This window comes from Triturus cristatus, chromosome 5_2 (assembly GCF_964204655.1).
Source record: "Triturus cristatus chromosome 5_2, aTriCri1.1, whole genome shotgun sequence".
Taxonomy (NCBI): Eukaryota; Metazoa; Chordata; class Amphibia; order Caudata; family Salamandridae; genus Triturus; species Triturus cristatus.
In genome coordinates, this window is record NC_140588.1 from 702,359,278 (window position 1) to 702,374,434 (window position 15,157).

Genomic DNA, 15,157 nt, shown 5'->3' on the forward strand with positions numbered 1-15,157 from the left:
CATATGGATTCACAAAGTCTGTCAGCTACACCCAGGCATGTGACAAGACAGACTAAGAGGCACAAAAGGGCTAAGGAAAGGGAATTGCCTACTTTTTAAAAGTGGCATTTTCAAAACTGTAATGACAAACCCAACTTTCACATGAAAGGGGGTTTATGATTACGATTTTGTAGACCCCAAACAGAACATAGACACCAACTTAAAATTACAGCTTATTCAATGTAATAAAGAATGCCCAATGTTATCCTATGGGAGGGGTAGGCCTCACAGTAGTGAAAAATGAATTTAGGAGTTTTTTCACTTAAAGGGCATCTAAAAATTAAAAGTACATGTCCAAACTTTTAATGACACTGTACCGTGCCCCATGGACTACCTAGGGCAAGCCTTGGAGGTGACTTGTGTGTAAAAAAAATAGGGGAGTTTATGGCTTGGCAGAGGGGTTTAAATGTCTAGTCGACATGGCCATTCAAAACGGCATTCAGGCACAATAGGTGCTGCAGGCCCACTGGTAGCGTTTACTTTACAGGCTTTGGGTATATGGCATAACACTATACAAGGAACTAATAAGTAAATGAAATAGGCTAATTAGGTATAAGCCAAGTTAACCATGGTTTTGGAGAGGGAGCACAAGCACTTTAGCACTGGTTAGCAGTGGTAAAGTACTCAGACTCCTATGGCCAACAAAAACAGGTTCAGAAAAATGAAGGAGAGGCTAAATGTTTGGGGGGCAGGAGTGGACCACCCTAAGGCTGACAGGTCTAAAAACGTGCCTTGAGAAAAATGCTCAAATCATGCATAACGCTCACTTAGGGCTCTCCAAAAGATTCACAAGAGTAAAGGAAGGCTTGGTTTAAGCAAATGGTACTGACACCAAAAAGCCCTTTCTTTACACACCTGAGGGTGCTTGAGGAACTCTGCAGAAATCCAAGAACGTGCAGTAGAATTATGAAGTTGGAAAATGAAATTAAGAAAAGAGAAAATGGTAGGCGAGAGAAAACCTATTCGTGCCGGCTCATCAGTGGAGCCCTCTTATGGTGGATTACCAGCCTACTCCTTGATATTTTAGATGGAAGTGTGCTTAGACTTCATTTTTGTTTAAACATACAAGGTGAGTATATCAATTTGGTCTATAGCAAGAATTTACTAGCCAGACCAGGAACTTAATGGACAAATTCAAAACATGATTATCATATATTGAGACCAGTTCGATATGGGGAATGCTATGGGGGTCTTCCTGTGGCTGCAGTCAGTCTGACACAAGAAGTCTATGCCCCTGTTACAAAGATGTTCTCAATAGTTACCTAATTAAACGAATACCATGTAGAAGGGCTCCTCTGACAATGAGAAAGTAAACGTGATGGCAAATGAGTTGAAGGAACTGGAATGCTTTGGGAACTAAAGCCAAGATTCAGGTTTTGCTGATGTTTTGCGACTCTTACGCAGACCGCAATGTGTGCAAATTTGGTGACATTTACTGCACCAGGTAAAGACTTCACCCTTCATAAAAGGTCAAGGCAGCATACATTTAACAGGGTCGGACCCAGACATGGGGATTTTGGAGTAGTAAGCATAAAAATCTAGATGTCCTTCCACAAAAAAATCAGACTAGGTGCCATTTGTCGCACCCGATAAATTCTGAACCGTGGGGTATCAGATTTTATCGAGTTTGACAAACAGCACCTTCATTCCGACAAACTCTGAATCAGGCAGCAACACATTACACTGAAAATATGAGATCAGGCTGTGGGGCTATTTCGGTTGTGATGGACTTCAGGAAAAGATTCATTGGAAAGTAGAATCAAGCATTTGCAATCCTATAGGTCTAGCATTTGTAAAAGCTAGAACTATTGGCATTTGTAAATTGCAATGTTTTTTACTTATTTTTTTGTGTGGAGTGGAGTGCGATATATATTTATGCTCAGTTCGAGGTGATCCTTGTGTGACTGAATGAATGGAGCTGTGAACTGCTTTAATCCAACCCGATCAAAATACTTTATTGGCATCGAAAATTGTAGGCAAAGGTAAAACAAATAGTTACACAAAAATAATATACAACATTAGGCGGACTGGGAAGTCAGTGACGGCAGAATTCAAGTTAGTTGCAGCTTTGTAAAAAGCAGAAAGGGGTGGGGAGCGGAAAGTAACAGGGGCCACACCATATGGAATGAATGATTATCTTTGTGTTTGTGTGCCCTTACTTTGTCTCGCATATTACAAACACCGATACAAAAAGGCAATGCAAGCTCAACACAGCTACTGAATAATCCTTAAAAATTATGCTAGGTCCTGGATGTGGCAGCAGCCTTTCGGGTGGTGCTATGAGCAGTACTAAAGAACAGCAGATATGCACTGGAGGCTTTAACCTCTTGATTGTTTTTTACCCTGGGTGTTTTATATGGAACTTGATGCTGCAGCACACAGGGAACAGCTGTTTTAGTTAGAGGGTGGGTTGGGCCATTCCTAAAGCAGATCTCTTAATTTACGCCCCTCCCCCACATATAGCAAGGCACACCACAAGCAGCTTAAACAAGCATTAAAAATGCAACAGGTCTCGTCTTTGTCGAAGTTTGAGCATCTGGTGCAACAACCTCAACTGTTGCATGGCTAAACACGTATAAGGTCCCAAAGGCGAGACCTATTGGCTAAGCCATTGCTTGTTTTAGGACTTGTGCTCTGCCCACAACATGCACTCCCACTATGGAGTATGGAAAACTGGCAATGGGTTTTCCCAAACCGGAGGGGCTTGCTCTGGATAAAGGTGTCCCGACTCTCAGCGTGTGTGTCCTTGCGCTCAGTTTATTGTGCTATGACTCACTCCTAGAAGCACCACTGCAATTCTGATTCTGGTTGTTCGCTTTTTTTCTCATGCTGACCCTCAGCAGAGAACAGAGGGTCAGAAAAAAGGAACAGAGGGCCAAGGGGTTCAAAGAAAAGCAGTGGAGAGGCAGAGGGTTAGAAGAAAGCAGAAGGCCGGGGTGTTAGAGGAAAAAGAAGCAGAGAGTTGAGGTGTGAGAGACAAGGAAACCGAGAGGAGAGGAGGGGGAAGAAAGGAAGCAGGTGAGGGAGTTGACAAAAGGAAGCAGGCGAGGGAGAAGAAGAAAGGAAGGAGAAAGTCGAGGAGGGAGAAGAAAAGAAGCAGAGAGGTGAGAGAGTATCAATCAATCAATCAATCAAATATCTTTATTCGAATGTAAAACATTACATTCATAAAAGTACATTTTAAAACATACAGACATAACATATTCCTTTGGTATAAAATAAAAGGAAACCATCCATTTCATCTGTGAGACGCAAAATAATGTGCAAGAGTTTTGTAGAGCCAGGATAACACATAAAATGCAACAGGTTAAAAATATAAATAGTTATACAAAGTTAAAAAGGGATAAAAATACAACGATAGTAGCAGCATAATTAACCTTCCATACTTTTCCTGAAAATAATAGCGAGTTTCAAAAAGCTACATACAAACAAAGTACAGTCACAATTCAGGAGTTGGAGGTAATAAAGTGCAGGTTTGATCTGGGTAAATTGTAGATCCTTTAGACAAGGCTTCAAATACAACTTCCGAGGTACTAAATAATAAGGACAAACAAATAAGAAGTGTGCCAAATCTTGCGGAGACTTCCCGTCGCAGCCGCAAGCAGGTAACACTTGCCCTCGGTGGGCTCCTCTTGGTGTTGCCAACAGGAGATGAAATAAGTCAAAACGGAACCTTGTCAGGAGATAGCGTTCATACCCGGACATAGGCCAGGATAGATATGGTTCCATTTGAGAACATGTTTTTAGTAGGGCGTGTTTCCTTACACTATCTTTCATCAGCTCGCCCTCCTCCCGGGCAAGATACCTAGTAGACATGAATGTCTTTTTCACAAAAATTACATCAGCTTTGGTTATAGAATTTGGGGATGAGAACAAATCCGGCCGCCCCATTTCAGTGAGGCGGTCGCTAATGTACCTCAGCCACGGAACCTTAAATCTACCTTCCCAGGTTAGAGCTTCTTCTAATATAGCATGAGTGAGAGGTATATCGTCATTTAGCCAGGAGTTCAACCAACATAATAGGGGATTTGCTGCTATTCTGTCAGTCAGGTATGGTACACCTAATTCCTCGTGTACCGAGAAATTTCCGGTGCCCCTTGGCAGCCTCAATACCTTCTTTAAGAAGTTATTTTCTGCAACCTCTAGGGCTCGTGTCTGGCAGTAGCCCCATATCTCACTGCCATAGCAGGCGATGGCGACACTTTTGGCTTGATATAGTTTGAGCAAGGCGGCCACCGGACTATTGCCCATTTTTCTAGCAAAGCCAAATATTGCTGCATTGACACGTATTACTTCGCCCTTCTTTTTAGCAATAGCTGGGCCCCACTCTAGTTGGTCGTCGAGGAGGACCCCGAGGTATGAGAAGGTTTTGGAATTTGGAATTCTTTCCCCATTTGTATGAAAAGAGTTGGGTTTACGCGACCCCTGGCCTATTTTCATAGTATAGGACTTTGAGTTATTGATACTTAAGCCTCTGGACTCCATAAATTCATAGAATGAATTTAGAAGTTTCTGAAGACCAATTGCGGTCCTTGAAATAAGGACAGCGTCGTCCGCATAGAGTAAGACTGGGATACCTTTTCTGCCTACATAGGGGTAGGCTGCACCTGTTCTCAACAAACAGTCCTCCAGCTCATTTATGTACAAATTGAAGAGAAATGGTGCTAAAATACATCCTTGGCGGACGCCCCTATTAATTCTGATGTCCCCTGTCACCTTCAGGTCTTGTGAGTAACGGACGTTGGCTCTTGTATCTGAGTGCAGATCGATCAGGACATAAACTAAGTTCTGATCAATGCCCATTTTTAACATAATGTCCCATAATTTACCTCTGTCCACACAATCAAATGCGGACGATAGGTCCATGAAGGCCATATGTATGGTTCCCTGGCGGGCTAGAGTGTATTTGCTTACAATTAAATACAGGTTCAGACACTGGGTTACTGTTGAGTGGCCAGGTCTGAAGCCGTATTGTATTGAAGATAGAATATTTTTCTCGTTTGCCCATGTTGTAAGTCTGTTCAAAATCACACCCCCTACCACTTTTGCTACGGAGTTAATTAAAGATATTGGCCTGTAGCATATCGGGCTACCGCGATCACCCTTTTTGAACACGGGGACGATAGTTGATTGTCCCCAGGATTTTGGGCACCCAGAAATTACAGCTGCATTTATTACATTCGTAAGGATAGGAGCCCATAGCCGAATACAGGATTTAAAAAGATCCGGAGGGAGGCCATCCGGACCAGGTGCCTTATTACTAGTTAAGCCTTGAATTGCCTTTTCTACTTCGTTGACTGAGAAACAGGGAGGCTTCTCCACTGAGATTAAAAAGTCATGGTCTGAAAGTTGATCATGGCTTTTAAAAATTGCACTAAAATGGGACACCCAATCTGCCTCTGGGATGTTTGTGCCTATTGCAGTATCACTTGGGTTGTCAAACAAAGGTTTGTTGACAATCTCCCAAAATTTGCTGCTATTTCCCAGGACAGCTGGGTCAAGCAGGGACTCCCAAATACTGGCCTTAATTTCCTTTTTCCGCTTATCTAATGTTTTTTTATAAATGTAGCGGAGGATCCTGATTTCGCCTAGATCTCTAGGTTTGTTTTTTAGCGCCATCCTTAAATCTCTGCTTGCCACAGAGCATGCGTGATCAAACCATTTAGGGTGACTATCAACTTGCCCGTTCACTGGAACTAATAACATAGAGCTTACTATTAACGCTACACCTTCAAAAGTGGCTAAAATTTGCTTTGGGGACATAGAAGTTGAGGCACAGGTCGCTAATTCCTCACCACATAACTTATTAATATCATTGTAGAAGTTTTCTTGATCTACCCTATGCCATTTCAAGCGACGTTTACCATTTGTACATTGTAAAATTCCCCTATCTTTACATTGTTTACGTAATTCAAATATACCACCATTCAAATTAATAGAAATGGGGTTGTGATCACTGTAAATATTCATGTGGATAGTAAAGCAGGAGATCTGGTTAACAAGGTCAACAGATAATAATATATGGTCAATAAAAGACCCGTAACGTGACCCTTTGAACGTCGGAACATCAAAAACTTTGGATTCTGTGACCAAAGACATGGCTACAAACATGTTATTTTCATTGAGTAGATCATTAAGAAGAGAGCCACGTTTAGTATGATCAAAGTGAAAACCATCCATGCTGTTACACCCGAGGGATCCCATTGGGGTATCTCGAGGGTTACCGCATGGATGTACATTAAAGTCACCTACAATCAATACTTTACAAGGTAATATGTCTGTTCCCTCTTTCAACATTTCATTCAACAACAATATGTTACATTCCCCTTGACTAAATGTAGCGTTATAAAAATTGACTAAAGTCAAAGCATTTTTGCCTCTCTTCAGTATAAGCACTTGAAGGTTACTATTTACATATTGGTGATTAGTTATATCACAAGACAGGGCCAAGTTTATAAAAATGGCCAGGCCCCCTTTTGCTCTGCCACTAGTAGAGGGGGATGCTGGCCTAAGGAAGCTTTGATACCCTTCGATGAAGGCAGTGTTTTCTTCTAGCCATGTTTCTTGGAGACATATAATCGCATATTTTTTAACAAATGCCAGCCAGGCAGGGTCGCATATCTTGTCTGCCAAGCCTGCAATGTTCCAGGAAACTAAACTCATTTTACAAGCATCATCATTCTCTGTGTTCATGGGAGCCTCGGTACTAGTAAATTCTGATAACTGGTTTTGTTGTTCATTGACAGTAAATCCCGAAGTTTCTACTGCAGAAGATTTTGGTTCTACATTAGATAGGTCAACATTAAGTGCGTCAGGCTGGTGATGCAATATAGTACGATACTCACAATCAAAGGATACAGGCCTGGGTAACAAACAATCTATATCTGGTTCTACAAGATTATTGCTGTCTGGTTCTTTATTTGGATGAAAAATGGTAGCATCGCGGTTAAAATCACTTAATGGGGAATCAGCAAGCGTAGGCATTGCTGCTGCAGCATACAGTCAATCAACCCCCTCTAGACCATTTTGCTCGTAAAAAACATCAAACCTATTTGAGGTTGGTACATTGTAATATGTATTAGGAGGTATTGATTGAAAATGATTTTGATAGCAATATGGGTCATCTGGGGTCTCCCGTCTTTCATGATAAGCAACTGGATGGTTAACATTTCTGGGTCCCCCAAATATATCATTTCTATGCTGTCTGTGATGTCCTGTATTATAAGAATACTTCATCGGTATTTCTCCGTTAAAATGTGGGTTGTAGGTGACATACTTTTCTTTTTCCTCAATGATAGGGTGTATAGGCAACTTATTAATGCCATAATCACTTGAGGGATAAAAATAGCTTAAATCTTTAGTGCGGATCAAACTATTGATCGTGTCATCTTTCCAGCCAATAATGTGCTTTACTGCACAATTATCAGCAAAAGTAACGAGAATGCAGTCCCCCTCGGTGGATTTAAATCTGTGGCCCACCCAATCGACCCTCCTGACATTTAAAATTTTACCACTGATGTGTCTGGGGAGCGGTCTATGCGTGGTTAACCAGTGACTTACTTTATTTTTCAAGTCCCCATATCTCTCCGCCTTATCCTTTTCTAGTTGCGGGACACCTATCATTATTATGGTGTGTCGTTGGGATTCCGGAGGGAGATGAATATGAATGGGTTTTTTATTTTGTGGGGGCTGCATGAAATTTCGTGTTGATCGTATGTTTGTAGCTAGGGGTACCGCTGGCGGAGTCCTAATGGGCTTAGCTTGGTCGGCAGGTGATACTTGGGATAAATCTTCTGCGGCCCATTCGCTCTCGTCATTGTCAGCTATGGAGTATGCCAGCATAGGAGATACACTCGGCAACACTAATGGTTCTTTTTGTGTTCTTATGTATTGTGGTTGGTCGTTCTGAGCATTAGCTCCCGTGGGGTTAATAATTGCCGTATTGCAACAAACGGTTTCTGTATTGTCAGTCTGTATAGAAGTAAGAGGAGATTTAGGGTTGACAATCTGATTATCTCGATATTTCTCGAGTTTGACTAAAATTAACTCTATATTAGTAATTTTCTCATTTATAGGCTGAAGAAGAAGTCTAACCAGCCGTTCTAGATCTATCAAGTGAGATGTATCAGTTAAACTCACCCTTTCAGTCTGAGTTGTCTCATCAATATGAGCTTTTTTAGTTTTTGGCTGGTTTTCTTTGGCTATTGGTAAATCTTGTTTGGCAGATGTTATAGCCATGTTAGATGTACTCATTATTGGTTTAGCCAATCTAAAATTAAGCCATACATCTTTAGCTGAGGGTTTATGGTTGCCCAGAGGTTTATAGATCTTCCTCATAATAGATTTAGTTTTTTTCCTCCCATTGCGTCCTTTCTTCTTTTTGGGGGAAGGAGACTTATCTGTCACTATTATGCTAGTCATGGGGGAACTTTCAGCAAGTACCTCTCCTGGGGAGTTTATTGACATATTTCCCGGTTGTACTAGACACGGACTAGCCCCGCCATTAGTAGTTGGTGAGGGACTTCTGTCATTACTATTTAGAGTGATCAGACCTGGGGGTGTTTCATTTCTACAACCTTTACCACTCGGTAACCCCGAGAAAGATTGCAACAGGAGTGAATCATCCACATTTATAGTTGACTCCACAGTGTTATTATGCTCAGTGGTATGCATTGAGAGATTTGGGAAACACATATTCGGGGTCAAGGAGAGGCGTCTCTCCGTATTTTGGATCGCATCAGCTACTACACTGATCGTTTTCTGCAGCATGAGGTCAATAGCTGTTAAGGATGGCAAGGGTGTAGAGGGGGTGAGATTTTTTCTAGTGGATGATCTTGTAGCCACAGGAGTCTTTCTGGCTTTCGTCATTTTTTGCAGACTACCCCTCTGTATTACAACACAGCTAGATGTTACACTTAACCTATGCACGTATCAGTGCAAGATAACATATAACACACGGATGAGATACAAAAATCACCTCAATGCTTTGTCCTGGGCGACAAGATGAATGCAATGGGGGTGGCCCGTCCCGTCTCCCTCAGTCCCCTGAGGGCCACAGAGGGCCCGCCCTTTGCCCGGGCTTAGCCCGGCGCCCGCCCGCGCGCGTCCCGCGTCGCGGGGGCGAGATTCAAATTTAAGCGCCTCCGTGCGCGCTGACTGCGTAAGCGGACTTCCGCCGCTGAGGCTCCTGGGGGCTGTAGTCCTGCACTCTGCGGCCGCGGTGAGATGGAGTTGCGGCGGCGGCAGGAGGGCTCAGCGGAACACCAGGAGAAGCGCCGTGGGTCAGGTAAGTTTTCAAGAGCGTTTGTAGAGTTCACCCGCTCTGCCGGGGCGAGATTCAAATTTAAGCGCCTCCGTGCGCGCTGACTGCGTAAGCGGACTTCCGCCGCTGAGGCTCCTGGGGGCTGTAGTCCTGCACTCTGCGGCCGCGGTGAGATGGAGTTGCGGCGGCGGCAGGAGGGCTCAGCGGAACACCAGGAGAAGCGCCGTGGGTCAGGTAAGTTTTCAAGAGCGTTTGTAGAGTTCACCCGCTCTGCCGGGGCGAGATTCAAATTTAAGCGCCTCCGTGCGCGCTGACTGCGTAAGCGGACTTCCGCCGCTGAGGCTCCTGGGGGCTGTAGTCCTGCACTCTGCGGCCGCGGTGAGATGGAGTTGCGGCGGCGGCAGGAGGGCTCAGCGGAACACCAGGAGAAGCGCCGTGGGTCAGGTAAGTTTTCAAGAGCGTTTGTAGAGTTCACCCGCTCTGCCGGGGCGAGATTCAAATTTAAGCGCCTCCGTGCGCGCTGACTGCGTAAGCGGACTTCCGCCGCTGAGGCTCCTGGGGGCTGTAGTCCTGCACTCTGCGGCCGCGGTGAGATGGAGTTGCGGCGGCGGCAGGAGGGCTCAGCGGAACACCAGGAGAAGCGCCGTGGGTCAGGTAAGTTTTCAAGAGCGTTTGTAGAGTTCACCCGCTCTGCCGGGGCGAGATTCAAATTTAAGCGCCTCCGTGCGCGCTGACTGCGTAAGCGGACTTCCGCCGCTGAGGCTCCTGGGGGCTGTAGTCCTGCACTCTGCGGCCGCGGTGAGATGGAGTTGCGGCGGCGGCAGGAGGGCTCAGCGGAACACCAGGAGAAGCGCCGTGGGTCAGGTAAGATTTCAAGAGCGTGAGAGAGTAGAAGAAAGAAGCAGCGAGGGAGTACAAGAAAGGAACCAGGGGGTCAATGAGTGAGAGGAAAAAGAAGCAGAGAGCCAAGGAGTGAGAGGAAAGGAATCGGGCGAGGAGTGACAGGAAAGGAAGCAGAGAGACAGTAGTGATAGGAAAGGAAGCAGAGAGGCAAGGAGTGAGAGGAAAGGAAGCAGAGAGATGAGTGATAGGAAAGGAAGCAGAGACGAGGAGTGAGACGAAAGGAAGCACCGAGGTGATGAAGTAAAAGAAAGGAAGCAGGAGGCCAAGGAGTAAGAGGAAAAAGATGCAGAGAGCCAAGAAGTGGGAGGAAAGGACCGGCACCCATGCATAGGCAGAACCATCAGCTGTCAGCATATCCTGCGCAGACCGCTAACTCTCAGCAGATCGATCTTAATTAAGGGGGTGAGAAAGGTAGGGAAAAATAGAATATATAAACCCAATTAATTACTTAAGTATTTAAAGTCGGATCCTTCTCCCTGAGCGCGGGATCGGTATATTTCATGCGGCGGCCCTGGCTGCCGCCGGAGATCCCGGCCTCGCCGATGTGGCTTCAACTCGTCAGGGTGAGTGATGCTTCCAGCAACTAATCGTATGTCAAATAAAAGATATTTTATGTAATAAAATACCGCTACACGTCATTCAGATGTCATTTATCAGTTTTATTATCAGTTATGCTATGTCCCCTTTCTCCATATTAATCAAAATCTGATTTTTTTTAAAAAAAATTTAAAAGAGCAGTTTTGACAGCTCTCAGCAGCAGTCGAGGGTGAGGCGTGGGGCTACAAAGGAAGGAGCCAGCCCTGGGTGCCTCACGCCGATGCCACGCATGCGCAGGGAGGCCAACCGACAGGAACCTCGCCATATTGAGTGACCCGGGGGTGAAAGCGGTTCACACCAGCCATAACTGACTATCTGACAGCTTTGTCGGAGTCCGGGTAAAAAAAAAAAACATTCAGGAGCACACCCCTTCTCAAACACGCCGTACAAAAGGCACCAAAACGACCACCCCAGCAGAGGTAAACCACAACTGCATCATGCCATATACACCACATGTCCACTAACACAGTAACAGCAGGCATCACTGCGGACATTAGAATGGTTTACCTGCACTACTGTCGTCATCTAATCAGGGTCACTTGGATTCTGCGTCGAAAATTATGAATTTGCTGCATTAGCCAAATAATACGTCTGCTCCATAATTTGCTGTTTTACACCGCAAAATGTGACTTTTCATGCAACAACATTTAGTTAACCCTGCCACATAATTTGGCATTCCCCGGTTGCATAATTCCAGTGCCCGCTCTGCCTCTACGGAATCCCGCGGGTCCACAGCTAATCGCTGCACACCCCGGCCCTTCCGCCCTCAGAGGGCTAGACACGCAGTTGAGTGGGGACAAGGCACTGCCCTGTAGGGCAACGCATGGGCTACGTGGGCGGACAAAAGGCCTGTAGAGGTACACCAACGGCACAGAGCGCATAGAGATAATAGAGGAAAGTACACGTCATGCAGAGGTAGGAACCGAGCAAGGCTCCAACTTGGCTCTAGCTCAGCTCTTGTGCCATAGAGACTGGGGAGCAAAAACAAGCACTGGCAAAGACAAATCTACTACTGAGGTAACTCATGCTGTACTGTCCTCTGCGCCAGGTGTCCCTTAGAAAGAAGCATTGGGAAAGACCAGTGTACTACCAGGGGAGGGGGGTTACTTGTCATGACTCGCATTGTTCTCCTCTGAAGCTACCACCCCCCTCCCCAATCTCTAAGCGATCTCTTCGAGGCTGCGGCTGCGGCTGGTTCGGTTGTTTCTGAAGCGCTTGGCTCTGGTGATGCTTTGGGTCACCCCTTGATTGAGTTGGTGACGCCCCTTTAACAAGTCTGTCAGTCCTCTTAGAGACACCCCGGCTCCCAAATCTTTGGCTGTGATTTGAACTCCTGTTGACGGGCTGCGGAGCGGCCCCTTGTCCTTCAGACCGGGCTGTAAGCACAGCTGCGCCCCTCATGCACCCACTGAAGCCCCCCCCCCCCGGACTGCTGCACCCCCGCCCGGTTCGGGTCTCTGACACTCACCCAGGGCCTGCCCTGGCAGCGCCGCCAGGCAGAGGAGCAGCGGGAAGCGGAGCATAGCAGCGGCCGGTCAGTCCACTCACGGACTGATGCTCCACTTCAGGGAGGAAAATATTACTTGCAGCCACTGGGGCGGGAGACGCAGGAGACGACAGCCACTGGGGCGGAGTCTGCCCCTGCGACCAATGAGAGGACCGCACACATTTGACGGAAGAGTCGCAGTGTCGTGAACGTGTCTCAGCAACACAGGTTCGTGCGCGTCACGGACTGATGCTCAACTTCAGGGAGAAAAATGCAGTCATTGTCCAATGCTGCGTTCTGTGATGGATGTAGGCAGATGTGAATGACACGCCAACAGATCAATGAGTGAAGAGAGTTGACTGAAAGCCCCACAATGTGATATCCGAATTGACAACTGGTACTCGGTTCAGTACCGCAGCAACATGTAACAAGCGCTCCCATGATGTTTTCGTTTCGCTTTTTTTCTGCCGTTCCACTTGGACGGCCTCGCCTTTTGCGACGAACGCAAAGCAGGAGAGGCCGTCCAAATGGGACGGCTCAAAAAGCAAAGCAAATACGTCACAGACACCTCTTTTCCAATGGCTGGCCACCGTTTAGCATAAACGGTGACGCCAGCCAATGGAAAAGAGGGGCGGGGCTTAATGCCCCTTACAGAAAAATGCCTGTTAACACTAAATCTCGCCAGCGAGAATGCGCATGTCTACGCAGCCTACGCCAGCCGAGACCTAAAAAACACACACATTCCTTGCCGTCCTGAGCTCAGATAATGAGAAGCAAACTCTTCCACCCAACTCGCCGTTTCAGCACACAAGAATTAGAGCAACAGCACCAGCTAAGTTATTACAAATCCGCAGATTTCTTCTAGTACTATCCTGAAGCGAGGTGAGTTTTGGATGTGTTTTGTAACCATTTTCAAAAATAAAAGAACTCTGAAAGAAGTAACCATGAGCCTCTCTCCCCCTAACAGCTTACAGCACTATTAACAGCGCCACCATAAGCAGCACGGCACATTACATAGGTATACAAGCATTTACAATGCAATCGGTCTTTAATTTATTAAAGATAGAGCTATTGCCATTAAAAATGGCAAAGTATTTCAGTTATGTTTTTTGCTTTCAGTAGGTCTGACCTGTCACATATTGAAGTCCTTGCGAGGAGTAAATATACATTACAGTTAAAAAGCAGGACTTCTCTTATTTTGTAGTCACACAAAAATGTGTCGGCATTAAGTGTTTCCAGTGATTTTCACGGCGCAGTATGCATCCCTTTAATTCATTTAAATTTCTCACCAACGTGACTACTGGGATGTAACAGGAAATAGCTGATACAGGAAACGTTGTGGCAGGGGTGCGCGTTATTTATTAGGAAATTGAAATCTCCTTTATGACACAAAGGAAGCCACTCACCCGAGTCTGCCACCTCTGCAGTGGCCAGGATAAGGCTATCGGCCTGGCAACAGGGGGGTGCAGGAGTGTCTGAATCCGTCCATACAATGGGTTTAGGACCTGGCCTCACAATGCTGGCAGCTGGCTGAAGATTGGCTGGGTAGCACAGCTATGCACACTGCTGCAAGCGGACGCCTTAACGCCTGCTGAAGCTAACAGATGCTGTCAGTATAAATGTGGCATTAGTTAATACAGTGGCAGAGTACAACTATCCCATGCTGTTGTCTCCTGCGTGTATGGGCAGTATTTTCTTATTGCGTTGTTTTGCTTTTGAAAGGTGAACAGTATTTGTCTGCATTTCGCCACCTATCTTCCTATCACCCTGATGTAAATGTACAGATGTTCGGTTCGTGCTTGAGGGGCACGCGCATGCGTGCACTGAATCCAGAAGTAATGGAACACTTTCAACAAACTACATGTGATTCTTTAAAGGAGCTTCGCTCTTCGGCATGTTGAAAAGAGCACGAAAATAAACACGAAGATTAAAGGTCACCCACCCTACCAGGTGTGAAATGGAGGGAGCCTGCCCAGGCATTGTTTAACTGGTCATGGGAAAAAATACTGTTCGGGACATACACCATATGTTGGGATGAATAAAAAGCGCAGCGGGCGTAAAGCTTTTGTGTGTGGCGCTGAGGCAGGGAAGCACATAAAGAAAAAAATTAGTCCCTAAACCAAGAAATAAACACAAAGCGTAATGATGTAGTACTTGGGTCGGTGGTGCTTTGAGAAAACCAGAAATGAGAAGGAGGGACAAAAACGGTGTTTTGGCCATTGGAAAGCACGTATTTTTAAAGGACACTAATCAAGACAAATGAAAAGCAATCAGCAAGTAAACTAAAGGGTGAAGTTCAACTCCTAAAGCATACACAATAGGTCGCTAAGCGACAGCGCAACCGCTCTACGCGCGACCTAAAAAATGAGCAGTCTCTGGATCAAGCTATTGGCAATGGGCTACGTGTAATATGTGACTATGAACTATTGTAATAGTATGAATAATGTTTTTAATAGTATTGTATATATGTGTACTTTTATGGTGTGAAATATAACCGAATAAAGACTGAATTGAATTAGCAGTCAACGAATATTTAGGTTAACAGACTTAGCAACAGGAGTTTTGAAAGGAAAAAGAGCATTGAAAGCTGTAAACAGAAAATAGTCAATTCAACAGACTGCTCTTGGCAACATTCTTTCTAAACTCGCTCTGCAATGAACGGTCCCACCCTTTCTCATTCCACTCACCGAACCCGCCTCTCTTCCGCCATCCGGAGCTCCTCGTCGCGCTGCAGGACTTGGATTATCAGCTCTCGCTCCGTCTCGGAGAGGAAGGACAGGTTCACCGACTCGGTGCCCTGAGACATTGTGCTTCACGACAGAGCCGTCCTCTTGGAAGAAACTTCAGTCTCTGCCACTCTAAGCGCTGAA

At 45.6% G+C, this 15,157-nt stretch overlaps 1 protein-coding gene across 2 annotated transcripts in view; it reads right to left on the minus strand.

The window, feature by feature from the left end:
- The window catches only part of SYTL4 (synaptotagmin like 4), a 559,448-nt gene that overhangs the window by 278,131 nt on the left and 266,160 nt on the right, over nt 1-15,157 (minus strand). For both annotated transcript variants that reach the window (XM_085607791.1, XM_085607792.1), the window contains one exon: nt 14,975-15,152. In XM_085607791.1, the coding sequence (XP_085463917.1) occupies nt 14,975-15,093 (119 nt within the window). In that variant the 5' untranslated portion in view covers nt 15,094-15,152. The remainder of the gene's footprint in view (nt 1-14,974; nt 15,153-15,157) is intronic.